Source organism: Coregonus lavaretus, assembly GCF_964263955.1.
Source record: "Coregonus lavaretus genome assembly, chromosome: 31".
NCBI classification, from domain to species: Eukaryota; Metazoa; Chordata; class Actinopteri; order Salmoniformes; family Salmonidae; genus Coregonus; species Coregonus lavaretus.
In genome coordinates this window covers 4,550,758-4,566,580 of record NC_140018.1, presented here as the reverse complement: position 1 = coordinate 4,566,580, position 15,823 = coordinate 4,550,758, and the positions used below count along the sequence as shown (strand labels likewise).

General features: G+C 49.3%; 1 protein-coding gene across 1 annotated transcript in view; it reads left to right on the top strand.

Moving 5' to 3' along the window:
* LOC311106745 (ryanodine receptor 3-like) overlaps positions 1–15,823 on the top strand; it is a gene marked incomplete at both ends in the record, with an annotated part of 179,129 nt that overhangs the window by 102,987 nt on the left and 60,319 nt on the right. Inside the window, 15 exons of the mRNA XM_084149143.1 lie at positions 852–955; positions 1,242–1,377; positions 1,665–1,848; positions 2,157–2,262; positions 3,228–3,348; positions 4,591–4,760; positions 6,033–6,253; positions 6,573–6,663; positions 7,465–7,605; positions 12,005–12,168; positions 14,109–14,187; positions 14,282–14,371; positions 14,553–14,687; positions 14,785–14,856; positions 15,435–15,510. Coding sequence (XP_084005269.1) covers positions 852–955; positions 1,242–1,377; positions 1,665–1,848; positions 2,157–2,262; positions 3,228–3,348; positions 4,591–4,760; positions 6,033–6,253; positions 6,573–6,663; positions 7,465–7,605; positions 12,005–12,168; positions 14,109–14,187; positions 14,282–14,371; positions 14,553–14,687; positions 14,785–14,856; positions 15,435–15,510 — 1,890 coding nt within the window. The remainder of the gene's footprint in view (positions 1–851; positions 956–1,241; positions 1,378–1,664; positions 1,849–2,156; positions 2,263–3,227; positions 3,349–4,590; positions 4,761–6,032; positions 6,254–6,572; positions 6,664–7,464; positions 7,606–12,004; positions 12,169–14,108; positions 14,188–14,281; positions 14,372–14,552; positions 14,688–14,784; positions 14,857–15,434; positions 15,511–15,823) is intronic.

Genomic DNA, 15,823 nt, shown 5'->3' with positions numbered 1-15,823 from the left:
ATGCAGGGCATGGAGTGATGACTCACTAGGGTTGGACTGTGAGGAATAGCTGCTGATGAAGTGAACACCTGACAGTGTGTGATAGAAGATTTCTCATTCTCAAGATCATAGCACTTAATGGGCACATACAAACCACCCTCATATACTGTTCCGTATGGGCTTAGAACCAAATGGTTTGTTTAAAATTGATTTCAGATTATTTTATAGCACTGATATGCTGAGGACTGTTGATGTACGAATAGCTGCTGATATGAACACCTCAACTGAAAGTATTTTCAAGATCACAGCACTTAATGGGCACATATTCAAATCATCTCCATGTTTGTGTTTCGAATCAAATCGTTGTAATTTATGCTACTGCCCCTTTGGCAGCAACGGTTATAAATAGTTTGAAATTGATTTCAAAGCACTAATATTATATGCTGACTGTAGTAAATGTGTTGCAGAAAATGTACCTCACATCCTATTTATCCCCTAACTATACACTGGCCCCTACAGACAGACTCCCCAGCACTAATGGGGAGTAACCAGATCAATGGCTGGCTGGGAGGTTGGAAGTGGGAAGTGAATCAGGTTTGATGTAGTGGTGTAAATGACATGCAGTTTAGGAGATGTGAGACACTGCCCCCTGCTGTTAGGAATGTGTTTGTCTATGCTGACTCCTGTCTGTCTCTCCCTGCCTCTATTTACAATTGAGAGATTTACTGGGGTGTCAAAAATAAAGTGATCTTGTATCGTTTATTCCATGTCCACAATAGTGAACATGTCAGTGACGTTTCTGCCCAGTGGCCTTTCTCAAGACAAGAGGCATGAAATTAAATGTTTTTTGTTTTCTTCCGTTGTCTCGTCAGCCTCCCCAGCCATGAGAGGTTCTACACCCCTGGACGTAGCAGCGTCTTCAGTGATGGACAACAACAGCCTGGCCCTCGCTCTGGAGGAGCCTGACCTTGACAAGGTGAGACACACACCGTCTGTCACTCTATCACATTAAATAACACACACCCCCCTGCCCAAAACCCAGCCGCTCCAAACCCAGTCTGAGTCGCTCCAGTGAAAAATGAAATGCATTTGTTCAACTTGAACAGGCAGGCTGGAGTGTGTCCTCATGCTGTCACTGTCAGTCCCTGATTCTGACATGACTGACTTGAGTGATGAGTGCACATTTCTGGAGAGTGGATCTGAGGTTGGAAGAACTGTGTAATAGAGTGCTGAAGGACTCACCAAAGTTGTTCTGTATTCAGGTGGTGACCTACCTGGCAGGCTGTGGGCTGCAGAGCTGTGCCATGCTCCTGGCTAAAGGATATCCTGACATTGGCTGGAACCCCATAGAGGGAGAGAGATACCTGTCCTTCCTCCGCTTTGCTGTCTTCAGCAACGGTGAGAGAGAGAGAGAGAGAGAGAGAGAGAGAGAGAGAGAGAGAGAGAGAGAGAGAGAGAGATTTTAGCGCTAGTTACTCTGAGGATGAAGTGGATAAACCATTGGTTGTGGATTGGCTGTCTATCTTATTCAATATAAATTTGTAATGAAACTCTCCCAATCCCTTCCTTTCCTAATGCCCCTCTCCCCCTTTCTCCACCCCTCCCTGCCTCCCTTACCCCCCCACCTCCATCCCTCCCTGCCTCCCTTACCCCCCCCCCCACCCCCCCTCCCTCCATCCCTGCAGGTGAGAGTGTAGAGGAGAACTCTAACACGGTGGTGAAGCTGCTGATCAGGCGTCCAGAGTGTTTTGGTCCCGCCCTGAGAGGAGAGGGGGGCAACGGCCTGCTGGCGGCCATGTTGGAAGCCATTAAGATATCTGAGGACCCTGCTCTGGACCTGCCCTCTACAGCCGAGGGAGAACCTTCTGGGTAATTCAATCTCAAGCACTCATCATCAGATGACACCTTTATAATTAACATAGGATCATTGAGTAGTGGAATGAATATGGAAGACAATTCAAGGTTGAGCTTCAATTCAAGGCTGAGAGCTTCAATTCAATTCCTTTACAAGAAATGCAGATGGATAGGGGCTATAGGGGTGGAGTTGGAAACTGACAATCTGCTATGGAGCTTTTTTAAACCATGAGCTTTATTCATTCAGTCAGGGAGGACTTTAGCCATACATCTAGAGATGACCTTTCAGCTCATTAGAAGTGACTTGTTTATCTGTGTCCTAGGTCTGGTGAGGATGAGGAGGAAGAGGTGGTCCACACAGGAAACGCCATCATGTCCTTCTACTCTGCCCTTATTGACCTGCTGGGGCGCTGCGCTCCTGAGATGCACGTGAGTGACAACACCTTTTATTAGTTATTTTGTTATTATCAAATCTTTATTTATCGATGATAGTCTCATTGAGATACAATCTCGAGATACCCGAGAGAAACCTGGACCAGAACAACATCAAGGTCATCAGAAAAGAAAGAAAAGAAAACAAAGCTTTTCATCACAAACGTGTCCTGAGTTATCCGACCAACGATGTGTGAGGGCCAATGTTTCTAGTGACCCAGAGGAAGTTTCTGGTTTCTTCACAGCTGCAGAAGTTAGATCAGTGCCTTGTCTCTCTCCCGTCTCCTGTCTGTTTGGCATGCTGTCCTTACCCCCCAAATTCATCATCTACATATTATCAGTGACACTTCAGCTCTATTCACAGTCCTCCTTCCACTGCTGCTCTCTCTGTCTCTCCCTCGCTCTCTCCCTTCCTTCTCCCTCTCCTCCTCCCTTCCTTCTCCCTCTCCTCCTCCCTTCCTTCTCCCTCTCCTCCTCCCTTCCTTCTCCCTCTCCTCCTCCCTTCCTTCTCCCTCGCTCTCTCCCTTCCTTCTCCCTCTCCTCCTCCCTTCCTTCTCCCTCTCCTCCTCCCTTCCTTCTCCCTCTCCTCCTCCCTTCCTTCTCCCTCGCTCTCTCCCTTCCTTCTCCCTCTCCTCCTCCCTTCCTTCTCCCTCTCCTCCTCCCTTCCTTCTCCCTCTCCTCCTCCCTTCCTTCTCCCTCTCCTCCTCCCTTCCTTCTCCCTCTCCTCCTCCCTCTCTCTCCCTTCCTTCTCCCTCTCCTCCTCCCTCTCTCTCCCTTCCTTCTCCCTTCCTTCTCCCTCTCCTCCTCACTCTCTCTCCCTTCCTTCTCCCTCTCCTCCTCCCTTCCTTCTCCATCTCCTCCTTCCTTCCTTCTCCCTCTCCTCCTCCCTTCCTTCTCCCTCTCCTCCTCCCTTCCTTCTCACTCTCCTTCTCCCTCTCTCTCCCTCTCCCCCTCTTTCTCAGTTGATCAACAAGGGTAAAGGCGAGGCGTTGCGTATCCGTGCCATCCTGCGGTCCCTGGTTCCTACCACAGACCTGGTGGGCATCATCAGTATACCACTCAAGATGCCCATTGTCAATAAAGGTAGGACCTAATGACTAAATACCTCAGATGAATGTCACATTTTTAATATGTATTGGTTGTATCAGAACATTTCTATCCTAAAAGTCCAATTTTGGTTGATATTTGAATGAGTTGTCCAGAAACATTACTCTGTTGATTAAGTATGGTGAAGTAACATGGAACAATGTGGACTTGTTTCTGGTCAACAAGACCCTGCTGTGTTTTAATGTTAAGCACATGTTACACTGTAGTAGAAGGTTCATCTTCTGGTGTCAGAGCTTTCGTATCCTATTCCACTCACAGTCACATCTTGGGCTACAACATAAATCTATCAGCCGTATGAGGTGAAGGCTCTTATATCTTCCTGATTGGGTTGTCTGCTTACACCTTGAGGAGTAGGTCTCTACCCGTTTCTCAGTCCATGTTTCCACTGCAGCCTGCAAGGTCTTCGCTTTCCCAATTTGTGCTTTATCTAAAAGTGTTCATGTTTGGTTAAAGTATATGAAGTCGTAGCATGGAATATGTGTTTGTAGTGGAGTAGCTAACTATAAACTTCTTTGCCAAAAATCCAATCAACCTTTCCCATTTTCAATTTTCTTCATGAGAAATTCTAATGAGAAAGCATACAGTATCTTACTTATTGAATGAACTTCCGCCACCTCTCACCCTCTCTAATCTGTTTCCTACAGTGAAGTATTCTCCCAAGAGATCCTTCCTTACACTGTAAATTACTTTTTCAAAGGACTTCTCTCTGCTTGTCCTAGTATGCTCTCCACACTCACTCAGTTTTTCAGATAACATTTGTTTCTTTTCCCAACCTGTATTAAACCTGGTAGATATGTTGCATCTCATTCTATGTGAGAACTTTATTTAGCTCTACACTTCTCCCCATTTAGACCATCCTGTGTTAGTGTAACGACAAAACAAAGACTTCCTCTGTCCTCTCACCAACCTGGTTTCACCGCTTCTATAATCGCTTTGTTTTGTTACCTCTACCTCCTCTTCCTCATCCTCTTCCTCCTCCTCTTCTACCTCCTCTACCTTCTCTTCCTCTTCCTCTACTTGCTCTTCCTCCTCTACATCCTCCTCTTCCTCCCCCTCCTCTTCCTCCTCTACCGCCTCTTCCTCCTCCTCTACCTCCTCCTCCTCTTCCTCCTCTACCTCCTCTTCCTCCTCCTCTTCTTCCTCCTCCCCTTCCTCATCTACCTCCTCTTCCTCCTCCTCTTCCTCCTCTTCCTCCTCTACCTCCTCCTCCACCCCCAGACGGTAGTGTGACGGAGCCGGACATGTCGGCTAGTTTCTGTCCGGATCACAAGGCTCCCATGGTGTTGTTTCTCGACCGTGTGTACGGTGTGGAGGACCAGAGCTTCCTGCTACACCTGTTGGAGGTGGGCTTCCTGCCTGACCTCCGTGCCTCCGCCTCCCTGGACACGGTGAGTAGGGGAGACAAATCAATCTATCAGTCAGTCAGTCAGTGAACCACAGTCAGTCTGTGAACCAGTCAGTCAGTGAACCAGTCAGCCAGCCAGCCAGTCAGTCAATGAACCAGTCAGTGAATCAGTCAGCCAGTCAGTGAACCACAGTCAGTCTGTGAACCAGTCAGTCAGTGAACCAGTCAGTAATTCAGTCAGCCAGCCAGTCAGTCAGTGAACCAGTCAGTCAGTTAGTCAGTCAGCCAGCCAGTCAGTCAGTGAATCAGTCAGCCAGTCAGTGAACCAGTCAGTCAGTCAGTGAACCAGTCAGTCAACCTGTGAACCAGTCAGTGAGTGAACCAGTCAGTCATTCAGTCAGCCAGCCAGTCAGTCAGTGAACCAGTCAGTCAGTTAGTCAGTCAGCCAGTCAGTCAGTCAGTCAGTCAGTGAACCAGTCAGCCAGTTAGTCAGTCAGTGAACCAGTCAGTCAGTGAACCAGTCAGTCAGTCAGTCAGTCAGTCAGTCAGTCAGTGAACCAGTCAGTCAGTCAGTGAACCAGTCAGTGAACCAGTCAGTCAGTAAACCAGTCAGTAAACCAGTCAGTCAGTCAGTCAGTCAGTGAACCAGTCAGTGAACCAGTCAGTCAGTCAGTAAGTCAGTGAACCAGTCAGTGAACCACTCAGTCAGTCTTCCCTGGACACGGTGAGTAGGAGAGAGTAGTATTCCCCATGCTGGCACTGAGACTGTAGCCATGGGAGACCGTCGCCATGGGACGGACCTCTGTAATTGCTTTACCCATAATCCCTTGGGAGAGAGAGAGAAAGTGATGCTGACAGTCCCCATTTATCTCAATACCTGCTGAAACAGTCTGCCTTAGGGGTTACTGTGACCTCAGGGATATCATCTAACTCACAGGGGGAACCAAACTCAGTCCCTTGATGTACAATTGTGTACTTCACGTGTTGAGATTCTCTTTAATAGTTGTTTACAGTGGTTAGTTGTCACAAACCATTGGTACTGGAGAGCTATTGGGTGGGCAGGCTTTTCTTTCAGCCCAGCTCTAATGATTAGTTGTTAAGCTGAACTGGTGGTTTAGTGTTAGGTTGGGGCACATTACAGCCTGTAGATGTCCAGAACCACTGGTTTGTGAGCACTGTATTGATGCTTTAGGGAGAAACGGAGCAATAAATAACCGGTCTCAAAGGAATTGAATTGAGAAGTCCAGTGTTGGTGATGACCACTGGTCTATCCACTCTCATTCACTATCATGTAATTCTGTCCTCCGGCCTGTAGGATGTGCTGAGCACCACAGAGACCGCGCTGGCCATGAACAGGTACATCGGTTCGGCCCTGCTTCCCCTGCTGACCAGGTGTGCTGACCAGTTCTCGGGCACGGAGCACTACGCAGCGCTCATCGACTCTACGCTCCACACTATCTATCGGCTGTCCAAGGGACGCTCCCTCACCAAGGCCCAGAGAGACTCTATCGAGGAGTGTCTGCTCGCCATCTGCAAGTAAGTATTAATAAAGACTCACAGCATGTTGTGAACCTCTCAGACCTCTAAAACCTCTCTGTGGACCTCTAAGGCTCTATTGACGTCCTGGAATCTCCTGTGACTATTGCGTTTTCAGTGGCCAACTAATCTATAGCAGTGGTAGCTTTAGGTCAATGCCAGGGTTGCAAAATTCCAATAACTTTCACAAAATTCCCTGGTTTTCCAGAATTACTGATTGGAATTTCGCAACCCTAGTCAGAGCCTTATATTCCAACCTGAGGTATCCTCATATTTGACTGTATGTGTCACATCTATCTCTTCCCCTGCTGCGCTACAGACACCTGCGTCCCTCCATGATGCAGCAGCTGCTGAGACGTCTGGTGTTTGATGTTCCCCTGCTGACAGAGTACTGCAAGATGCCACTCAGGGTAAGATCCCATTCTCACAGTGTACTGCAAGATGCCACTCAGGGTAAGATCCCATTCTCACAGAGTACTGCAAGATGCCACTCAGGGTAAGATCCCATTCTCACAGAGTACTGCAAGATGCCACTCAGGGTAAGATCCCATTCTCACAGAGTACTGCAAGATGCCACTCAGGGTAAGATCCCATTCTCACAGAGTACTGTAAGGGGCCTGATGGTAAGACCCCCCCCCCCCCCCCCCCTCCCTTTGTGGTTAGGGTGAGAACAGATCCGTTGACACCCCTTGCCTCCCTCCCTCTCTCCCTCCCTCCACTCACAAAAACAATGAGTCTTAACTTCCTCTCATCTCAGCTTCTACTAGTTGTAGTTTGCTGGCTCTCTCTTTCCCCTGGGTGGGTGGGGGTGGGGGGTGGGTAGGTGTGACCTCTGTCTGATGACACGTCTGTCTCACTCCTAGCTGATAACACGGTATCTAGTACATACCGTACCTAGAACATTTATTTAAACAGGACACTGACTTTTACCGACATGTACGTTCATTTACAGAATCTCAACAGGATATTGACTTGAATACTTAATTGACTTCAAGCGGTTTGGAAGACAGGGGGTACACATGCTTGAATTCAGAATCAGTGGGAGGGAGATATGTTAACTCTTTCCTGATTTTAATTCTTCTAGCTTCTGACCGCCCACCACCAATACAAGTCATCTTCATTTCCTCTCATCTTACTTTCCACTAGTAGCTACTACCCGGACGGGTTTCAGCAGCAGGATACTGACTGTTTTCTCCTTGTATTTCCTACAGCTGCTGACCGAACACTATGAGCAGAGCTGGAAGTACTACTGTCTTCCCTCGGGGCTGGGGAGCTCCGGCATGGCCTCAGAGGAGGAGCTGCTGCTCACCAGGAAACTCTTCTGGGGAATATTCGACTCCCTCTCAACAAAGGTAAGGATGGTACTGTTACAGTTGAAGTCGGAAGTTTACATACACTTTAGCCAAATACATGTCAACTCAGTTTTATCACAATTCCTGACATTTAATCCTAGTAAAAATTCCCTGTTTTAGGTCAGTTAAGATCACCACTTTATTTTAAGAATGTGAAATGTCAGAATAATAGTAGAGAGAATGATTTATTTCAGCTTTTATTTATTTCATCACATTCCCAGTGGGTCAGAAGTGTACATACACTCAATTAGTATTTGGTAGCATTGCCTTTAAATTGTTTAACTTGGGTCAAACGTTTCGGGTAGCCTTCCACAAGCTTCCCACAATAAGTTGGGTGAATCTTGGCCCATTCCTCCTGACAGAGCTGGTGTAACTGAGTCAGGTTTGTAGGCCTCCTTGCTCGCACACGCTTTTTCAGTTCTGCCCACAAATGTTCTATAGGATTGAGGTCAGGGCTTTGTGATGGCCACTCCAATACCTTGACTTTGTTGTCCTTAAGCCATTTTATAATTATAATAATAATAATAATAATAATAATAATATGCCATTTAGCAGACGCTTTTATCCAAAGCGACTTACAGTCGTGCGTGCATACATTTTTGTGTATGGGTGGTCCCGGGGATCGAACCCACTACCTTGGCGTTACAAGCGCCGTGCTCTACCAGCTGAGCTACAGAGGACCACAACTTGCCACAACTTTGGAAGTATGCTTGTCCATTTGGAAGACCCATTTGCAACCAAGCTTTAACTTCCTGACTGATGTCTTGAGATGTTGCTTCAATATATTCACATAATCTTCCTTCCTCATGATGCCATCTATTTTGTGAAGTGCACCAGTCCCTCCTGCAGCAAAGCACCCGCACAGCATGATGCTGCAACCCCCTGTCACGTTCGTCGAGGAGTGAAGGAGACCAAGGCGCAGCGAGTGAAAAGAACATGTTGACTTTAATACTTAAAGCAACCAAAAACAACAAACCAAAGCGACGAATGTGAAGTCCAATAGTGACAAAGACTAAACAGGAACAAAAACCCACAAAACCCAGGTGAAACCACACAGTTTAAATATGGCTCCCAATCAGAGATAACGAGCCAACAGCTGACACTCGTTACCTCCGATTGGGAGTCATATGACTAATCAAGAACAATCACCAAACATAGAAATGAACAACTAGAATACCCAACATAGAAATACACCCAAACAATGAAAATGAACAACCCTGGCTCAATAATCAAAGTCCATGGAGCCAGAGTGTCACAGTACCCCCCCCTAAAGGTGCGAACTCCGGGCGCACCAGCATACAGTCTAGGGGAGGGTCTGGGTGGGCGTCTGTCCATGGTGGCGGCTCTGGCCCAGGTCGTGGTCCCCACCCCACCTTAGTCACTATCCGCTTCCGTAGCCCCCTCCACCTGACCACCCCCCAACTAAACCCCACTGGATTAAGGGGCGGCACCGGACTAAGGGGCAGCACCGGACTAAGGGGCAGCACCGGACTAAGGGACAGTACCTGACTAAGGGGCAGCACCGGCCTGAGGGGCAGCACCGGACTGAATGGCGGATCCTGGCTGGCTGGCTCTGGCGGATCCTGGCTGGACGGCTCTGGCGGATCCTGGCTGGACGGCTCTGGCGGATCCTGGCTGGCGGAAGGCTCTGGCTGATCCTGTCTGGCAGAAGGCTCTGGCTGATCCTGTCTGGCGGAAGGCTCCGGCTGATCCTGTCTGGCGTACGGCTCTGGCTGATCCTGTCTGGCGGAAGGCTCTGGCTGCTCCTGTCTGGCGGAAGGCTCTGGCTGATCCTGTCTGGCGGAAGGCTCTGGCTGCTCCTGTCTGGCGGAGAGCTCTAGCGGCTCCGGTCTGGCGGACGGCTCTGAAGGCTCATGGCAGACGGGCGGCTTTGCAGGCTCAGTACAGACGGGCAGTTCCTGCGGCGCTTGGCAGACGGACAGTTCAGACGGCGTTGGGCAGACGGACAGTTCAGGCCCCGTTGGGCAGACGGCAGACTCTGGCCGTCTGAGGCGCATCGTAGGCCTGGTGCGTGGTGCCGGAACAGGAGGTACCGGGCTGAGGACACGCATCTCAGGGCTAGTGTGGGGAGAAGCAACAGGGCATGCTGGACCCTGGGGACGCACCGTAGGCCTGATGCGTGGTGCCGGAACTGGAGGTACCGGGCTGAGGACACGCATCTCAGGGCTAGTGCGGGAAGCAGCAACAGGGCATGCTTGGCCCTGGGGACGCACCGTAGGCCTGATGCGTGGTGCCGGAACTGGAGGTACCGGGCTGAGGACACGCATCTCAGGGCTAGTGCGGGAAGCAGCAACAGGACGCACAGGACTCTGGGGACACACAGGAGGCTTGGTGCGTGGTGTCTGCACTGGTGGTAAAGGGCTGGAGACACGCACCATAGAGCCAGTGCGTGGAGGAGACACAGGGCTCTGAAGACGCACTGGAAACCTGGTGCGTGGTGTAGGTACTGGTGGTACTGGGCTGGAGCGAGGAGGTGGTACCGGAAATACCGGACCGTGCAGGCGTACTGGCTCCCTTGAGCACTGAGCCTGCCCAACCTTCCCTGGGTTGATGCTCCCCGTCGCCCGACCAGTACGGGGAGGTGTAATAACCCGCACCGGCCTATGTGGGCGAACCGGGAACACCATGCGCAAGGCTGGTGCCATGTACGCCGGCCCGAGGAGACGCACTGGTGACCAGCTGCGTGGGACCGGCTTCATGACATCCGGCTCAACACTCAATCTAGCCCGGCCGATACGTGGAGCTGGACTGTACCGAACCGGGCTATGCCTGCGTACAGGAGACACCATGCGCTCAACTGCGTAACACGGTGTCTGCCCGTACTCTCGCTCTCCACGGTCAGTCCAGGGAGTAGGCGCAGGTCTCCTACCTGACTTCGCCACACTCCCTCTTAGCCCCCCCCCAATAAATTCTTGGGTAGTACCCACAGGCTTCCAGTCTTGCCTCCGTGCTGCCTCCTCATATCGCCGCCTCTCGGCTTTAGCTGCCTCCAGCTCTTCACGAGGACGGCGATATTCTCCCGGTTGTGCCCAAGGCCCCTTACCATCCAGAATCTCCTCCCATGTCCATGAATCCTTTATGGGTGGATATAAATCCTGTGTAGGTGGATCCTGTTGCCGCTTGACACGCCGCTTGGTCCTTTTATGGTGGGTTTTTCTGTCACGTTCGTCGAGGAGTGAAGGAGACCAAGGCGCAGCGAGTGAAAAGAACATGTTGACTTTAATACTTAAAGCAACCAAAAACAACAAACCAAAGCGACGAATGTGAAGTCCAATAGTGACAAAGACTAAACAGGAACAAAAACCCACAAAACCCAGGTGAAACCACACAGTTTAAATATGGCTCCCAATCAGAGATAACGAGCCAACAGCTGACACTCGTTACCTCCGATTGGGAGTCATATGACTAATCAAGAACAATCACCAAACATAGAAATGAACAACTAGAATACCCAACATAGAAATACACCCAAACAATGAAAATGAACAACCCTGGCTCAATAATCAAAGTCCATGGAGCCAGAGTGTCACACCCCCGTGCTTCACGGTTGGGATAGTGTTCTTCGGCTTGCAAGTTCTCCCTTTTTCCTCCAAACATAACGATGGTCATTATGGCCAAACAGTTCTATTTTTGTTTCATCAGACCAGAGGACATTTCTCCCAAAAGTACGATCTTTTATTATGACTGTATCTCTAGGAAGCAGAAGAGAGAGTTTATTTATTTTCCCTTTTGTACTTTAACTATTTGCCCATACTATACCATTTGAAATGTCTTTATGAGTGTAATGTTTACTGTTAATTTTGAGACAGAGACACAGAGACAGAGACAGAGACAGAGACAGAGACAGAGACAGAGACAGAGACAGAGACAGAGACAGAGAGAGAGAGAGAGAGAGAGAGAGAGAGAGAGAGAGAGAGAGAGAGAGAGAGAGAGAGAGAGAGAGGAGCTAAAGTGTCGCTGAAATATAAATCATTCATCAGAATGTGACAGATCACTGCTCTCCGGCTCTGCAGAGTGTCTCTCTGTGTCTGTCTCTCTGTCTCTGTTGTCTCCCTTCTGTCTCTGCTGTCTCCATTCTCTCTCTCTCTCTCCCTCAATCTGCTCCCTCTCTCCCTGCAGGAGCAGACATGTCCTCTTTTGACCCAACTAGACCTGTCTAAGAGAGCAGGAGATAGCGTGACATAGAGACAGAGAGAAAGAAAGGGAGATAGATGAGTGGAAGTGACAGATAACTGTTTGTTACCTCAACCCTCTGTGTCCTCCTGTCTCCTCTGTCTCCCTCTGTCTCTGTTGTCTCCCCCCTGTGTCTGTTGTCTCCCCCCTGTCTCTGTTGTCTCCCCTCTGTCTCTGTCTGTCTCCCTGTGTCTCCCCCATACAGAAGTTTGACTCTGACCTGTTCAAAACTGCCATGGCCTGTCTGAGTGCCATCGCTGGGTCGTTGCCACCTGACTATGTGGATACCAGCCCTGGTGCCACCCTGGAGAAGCAGACGTCTGTGGACGCACACGGCAACTTCGACCCCAAACCCATCAACACTGCCAAGTGAGTGGCCCAGGAGAGAGAGAAGCTTTGACCTTTAAAAGCTCTTATTCAACCCCTTGCCCAAATTAGCACATCAAGGTCAGGATCCACAGAACACAGCCTTACTACAACACCATATAGGACTAACTACAACACCTCTGTCTCCCTCTGTCTCTCCCTTCTGTCTCTGTTGTCTCCCCCTGTCTCCCCCTGTCTATGTTGTCTCCCCCCTGTCTCTGTTGTCTCCCCTCTGTCTCCCCTCTGTCTCTGTTGTCTCCCCTCTGTCTCCCTTCTGTCTCTGTTGTCTCCCCTCTGTCTCTGTTGTCTCCCCTCTGTCTCTGTTGTCTCCCTCTGTCTCTGTTGTCTCCCTCTGTCTCTGTTGTCTCCCTCTGTCTCTGTTGTCTCCCCCTGTCTCTGTTGTCTCCCTTCTGTCTCACTTCTGTCTCTGTTGTCTCCCTTCTGTCTCCCTCTGTCTCTGTTATCTCCCTCTGTCTCTGTTGTCTCCCCCTGTCTCTGTTGTCTCCCCTCTGTATCTGTTGTCTCCCTCTGTCTCTGTTGTCTCCCCCTGTCTCTGTTTTCTCCCTCTGTCTCTGTTGTCTCCCCCTGTCTCTGTTGTCTCCCCTCTGTCTCTGTTGGCTCCCTTCTGTCTCCCCCTGTCTCTGTTGTCTCCCTCTGTCTCTGTTGTCTCCCTCTGTCTCCCCCTGTCTATGTTGTCTCCCTCTGTCTCCCCCTGTCTCTGTTGTCTCCCCCTGTCTCTGTTGTCTCCCTCTGTCTCTGTTGGCTCCCTCTGTCTCTGTTGTCTCCCCCTGTCTCTGTTGTCTCCCTCTGTCTCTGTTGTCTCCCTTCTCCCTTCTGTCTCCCTCTGTCTCCCTTCTGTCTCCCCCTGTCTCTGTTGTCTCCCTCTGTCTCTGTTGTCTCCCTCTGTCTCTGTTGTCTCCCTTCTATCTCCCCCTGTCTCTGTTTACTCCCTCTGTCTCCCCCTGTCTCTGTTGTCTCCCTCTGTCTACACTGTCTCTGTTGTCTCCCTCTGTCTCCCCCTGTCTCTGTTGTCTCCCTCTGTCTCCCCCTGTCTCTGTTGTCTCCCTCTGTCTCCCCTGTCTCTGTTGTCTCCCTCTGTCTCCCCCTGTCTCTGTTGTCTCCCTCTGTCTACACTGTCTCTGTTGTCTCCCTCTGTCTCCCCCTGTCTCTGTTGTCTCCCTCTGTCTACACTGTCTCTGTTGTCTCTCTCTGTCTCCCCCTGTCTCTGTTGTCTCCCTCTGTCTCCCTCTGTCTCTGTTGTCTCCCTCTGTCTCTGTTGTCTCCCCTGTCTCTGTTGTCTCCCTTCTGTCTCCCTTTTGTCTCTGTTGTCTCCCTTCTGTCTCCCTCTGTCTCTGTTGTCTCCCCCTGTCTCTGTTGTCTCCCCTCTGTCTCTGTTGTCTCCCCTCTGTCTCTGTTGTCTCCCACTGTCTCTGTTGTCTCCCTCTGTCTCTGTTGTCTCCCCTCTGTATCTGTTGTCTCCCCTCTGTCTCTGTTGTCTCCCCCTGTCTCTGTTGTCTCCCTCTGTCTCTGTTGTCTCCCCCTGTCTCTGTTGTCTCCCCTCTGCTCCCTCTGTCTCCCCCTGTCTCTGTTGTCTCCCTCTGTCTCCCCCTGTCTCTGTTGTCTCCCTCTGTCTCCCCCTGTCTCTGTTGTCTCCCTCTGTCTCCCCCTGTCTCTGTTGTCTCCCTCTGTCTACCCTGTCTCTGTTGTCTCCCTCTGTCTCCTCCTGTCTCTGTTGTCTCCCCCTGTCTCTGTTGTCTCCCTCTGTCTCCCCCTGTCTCAGTTGTCTCCCTCTGTCTCCCCCTGTCTCTGTTGTCTACCCCTGTCTCTGTTGTCTCCCCTCTATACCATGGGAGCAGAGGGAGACTAGCCCTTACTGCACTAGATGTCTAGGTTGTGTTGAAATGAAGGACTAACAGTGGTGTCTCTGTCCTCCTTCCTCCTAGTATCTCCCTTCCAGAGAAACTGGACTACATCGCCAACAAGTTTGCAGAGCATTCCCACGTCAAGTGGTCCTCAGAGAAGGTACTGTTACCTCAACAACTAGGTTGAAACGCTGCCTTTCCTGTGTAAGAGTGTGAATGTAAGGTCTTTACATGGCCTAACTCCTGATCTCCAGGTGACAGCGGGTTGGAAAATGGGAGAGTGCGTGGATGATGATGCCAAAACTCACCCTCTGCTGAAGCCTTACAAGTCACTCAGTGAGACGGTACTGTTGATATTATAACCCTAATCTCAGAGTCCAGAAAACACATTTTCTCTGCACTAGCTACTGTAGCTAGCTAACGATCTGTCACAAGAGATAGCTGTAACCCGTCGTATTAATTGTGACAGATATGATTGAAAGGGTAATTTACTATACAGGGTGCGCATGTGTCCTCCCTGTGTAGGAGAGGGAGACGTACCGCTGGCCAGTGAAGGAGTCTTTAAAGAGTATGCTGGCTATGGGCTGGAACATGGAGAGGACTAAAGAGGGAGAGGCCATGTTCATCGAGAAACAAAGCAAGATCTCAGAGTCCACCCAGGTAGTGTGTGTGTATATATATATATACTGTACGTGTGTTTTAATTTTTATCACCCATTTATTTAATGATTTTATTGAATTATCTTTTAATGTTGCAGGATAATGATAATACATGCATCCCTGAACCCCCATTGGATCTGAACAATATTACTCTATCCAGAGAGTTGCAGGTTGTTGTCATGGAACAATTGCTATGTTGTTATGTTGTGGTTATCGAACAATGTCCTCCGGAATGTTTTACCCTCTATCAAGTCATGATACTATATCATGTAATATGACATCACATCTGATGTCATATTACTAAGCAGGTACAGTGTGCTGTGGGGCATGGGTGTTGCTCTCGCGATACACATCACACCTGGGTTCACATGCTATTGGAATTTGTTGTGCTTTTGTTTGAGGTTATCTTTTTCAATGAGACAAATAGAAAAGTCCCAAAAGTACTAACCCCACCAGCTTGCCAATCCAAGGAGGCTAAAGCAAAACGCTCAAAGTATTTGAAAGATTTAAAATAGTGTTGGAACTCAGGTCAGGTGTAGTGTAGGGTTTCCCAAACTCGCCCCGGGTGCATGTTTTGGTTTCTGCCCTAGCACTACACAGCTGATTTAAATAACAACTCATCATCAAGCTTTAATTATTTGAATCAGCTGTGGACTGAGTTTGGGAAAACCCTACTGTAGTAGCTACATCATAACACATCCAAAGCACTAATTGTTTTCATGTCCATGTGTGTGTGTTCGCCCTGCAGGGGATGGTGGAAGTAGTAGCAGAGAACTACCACAACATCTGGGCCAAGAAGAAGAAGACTGAGCTGAACAGTAAAGGTGTGTAGTCAACCACAGGGTCCGTCATCCCTTATAATCATCCAGGAATAATGTCTATGTTCAAGTTTATATACATAGATGTACTGTAGGTATATATACACTATATATACAAAGTATGTGGACACCCCTTCAAATTAGTGGATTCGGCTATTTCAGCCACACCCGTTGCTGACAGTTGTATAAAATCGAGCACACGGCCATGCAATCTCTGTAGACAAACATTGGCAGTAGAATGGCCTTACTGAAGAGCTCAGTGACTTTCACCGTGGCACCGTCATAGGATGCCACCTTTCCAACAAGTCACTTCGTCAAA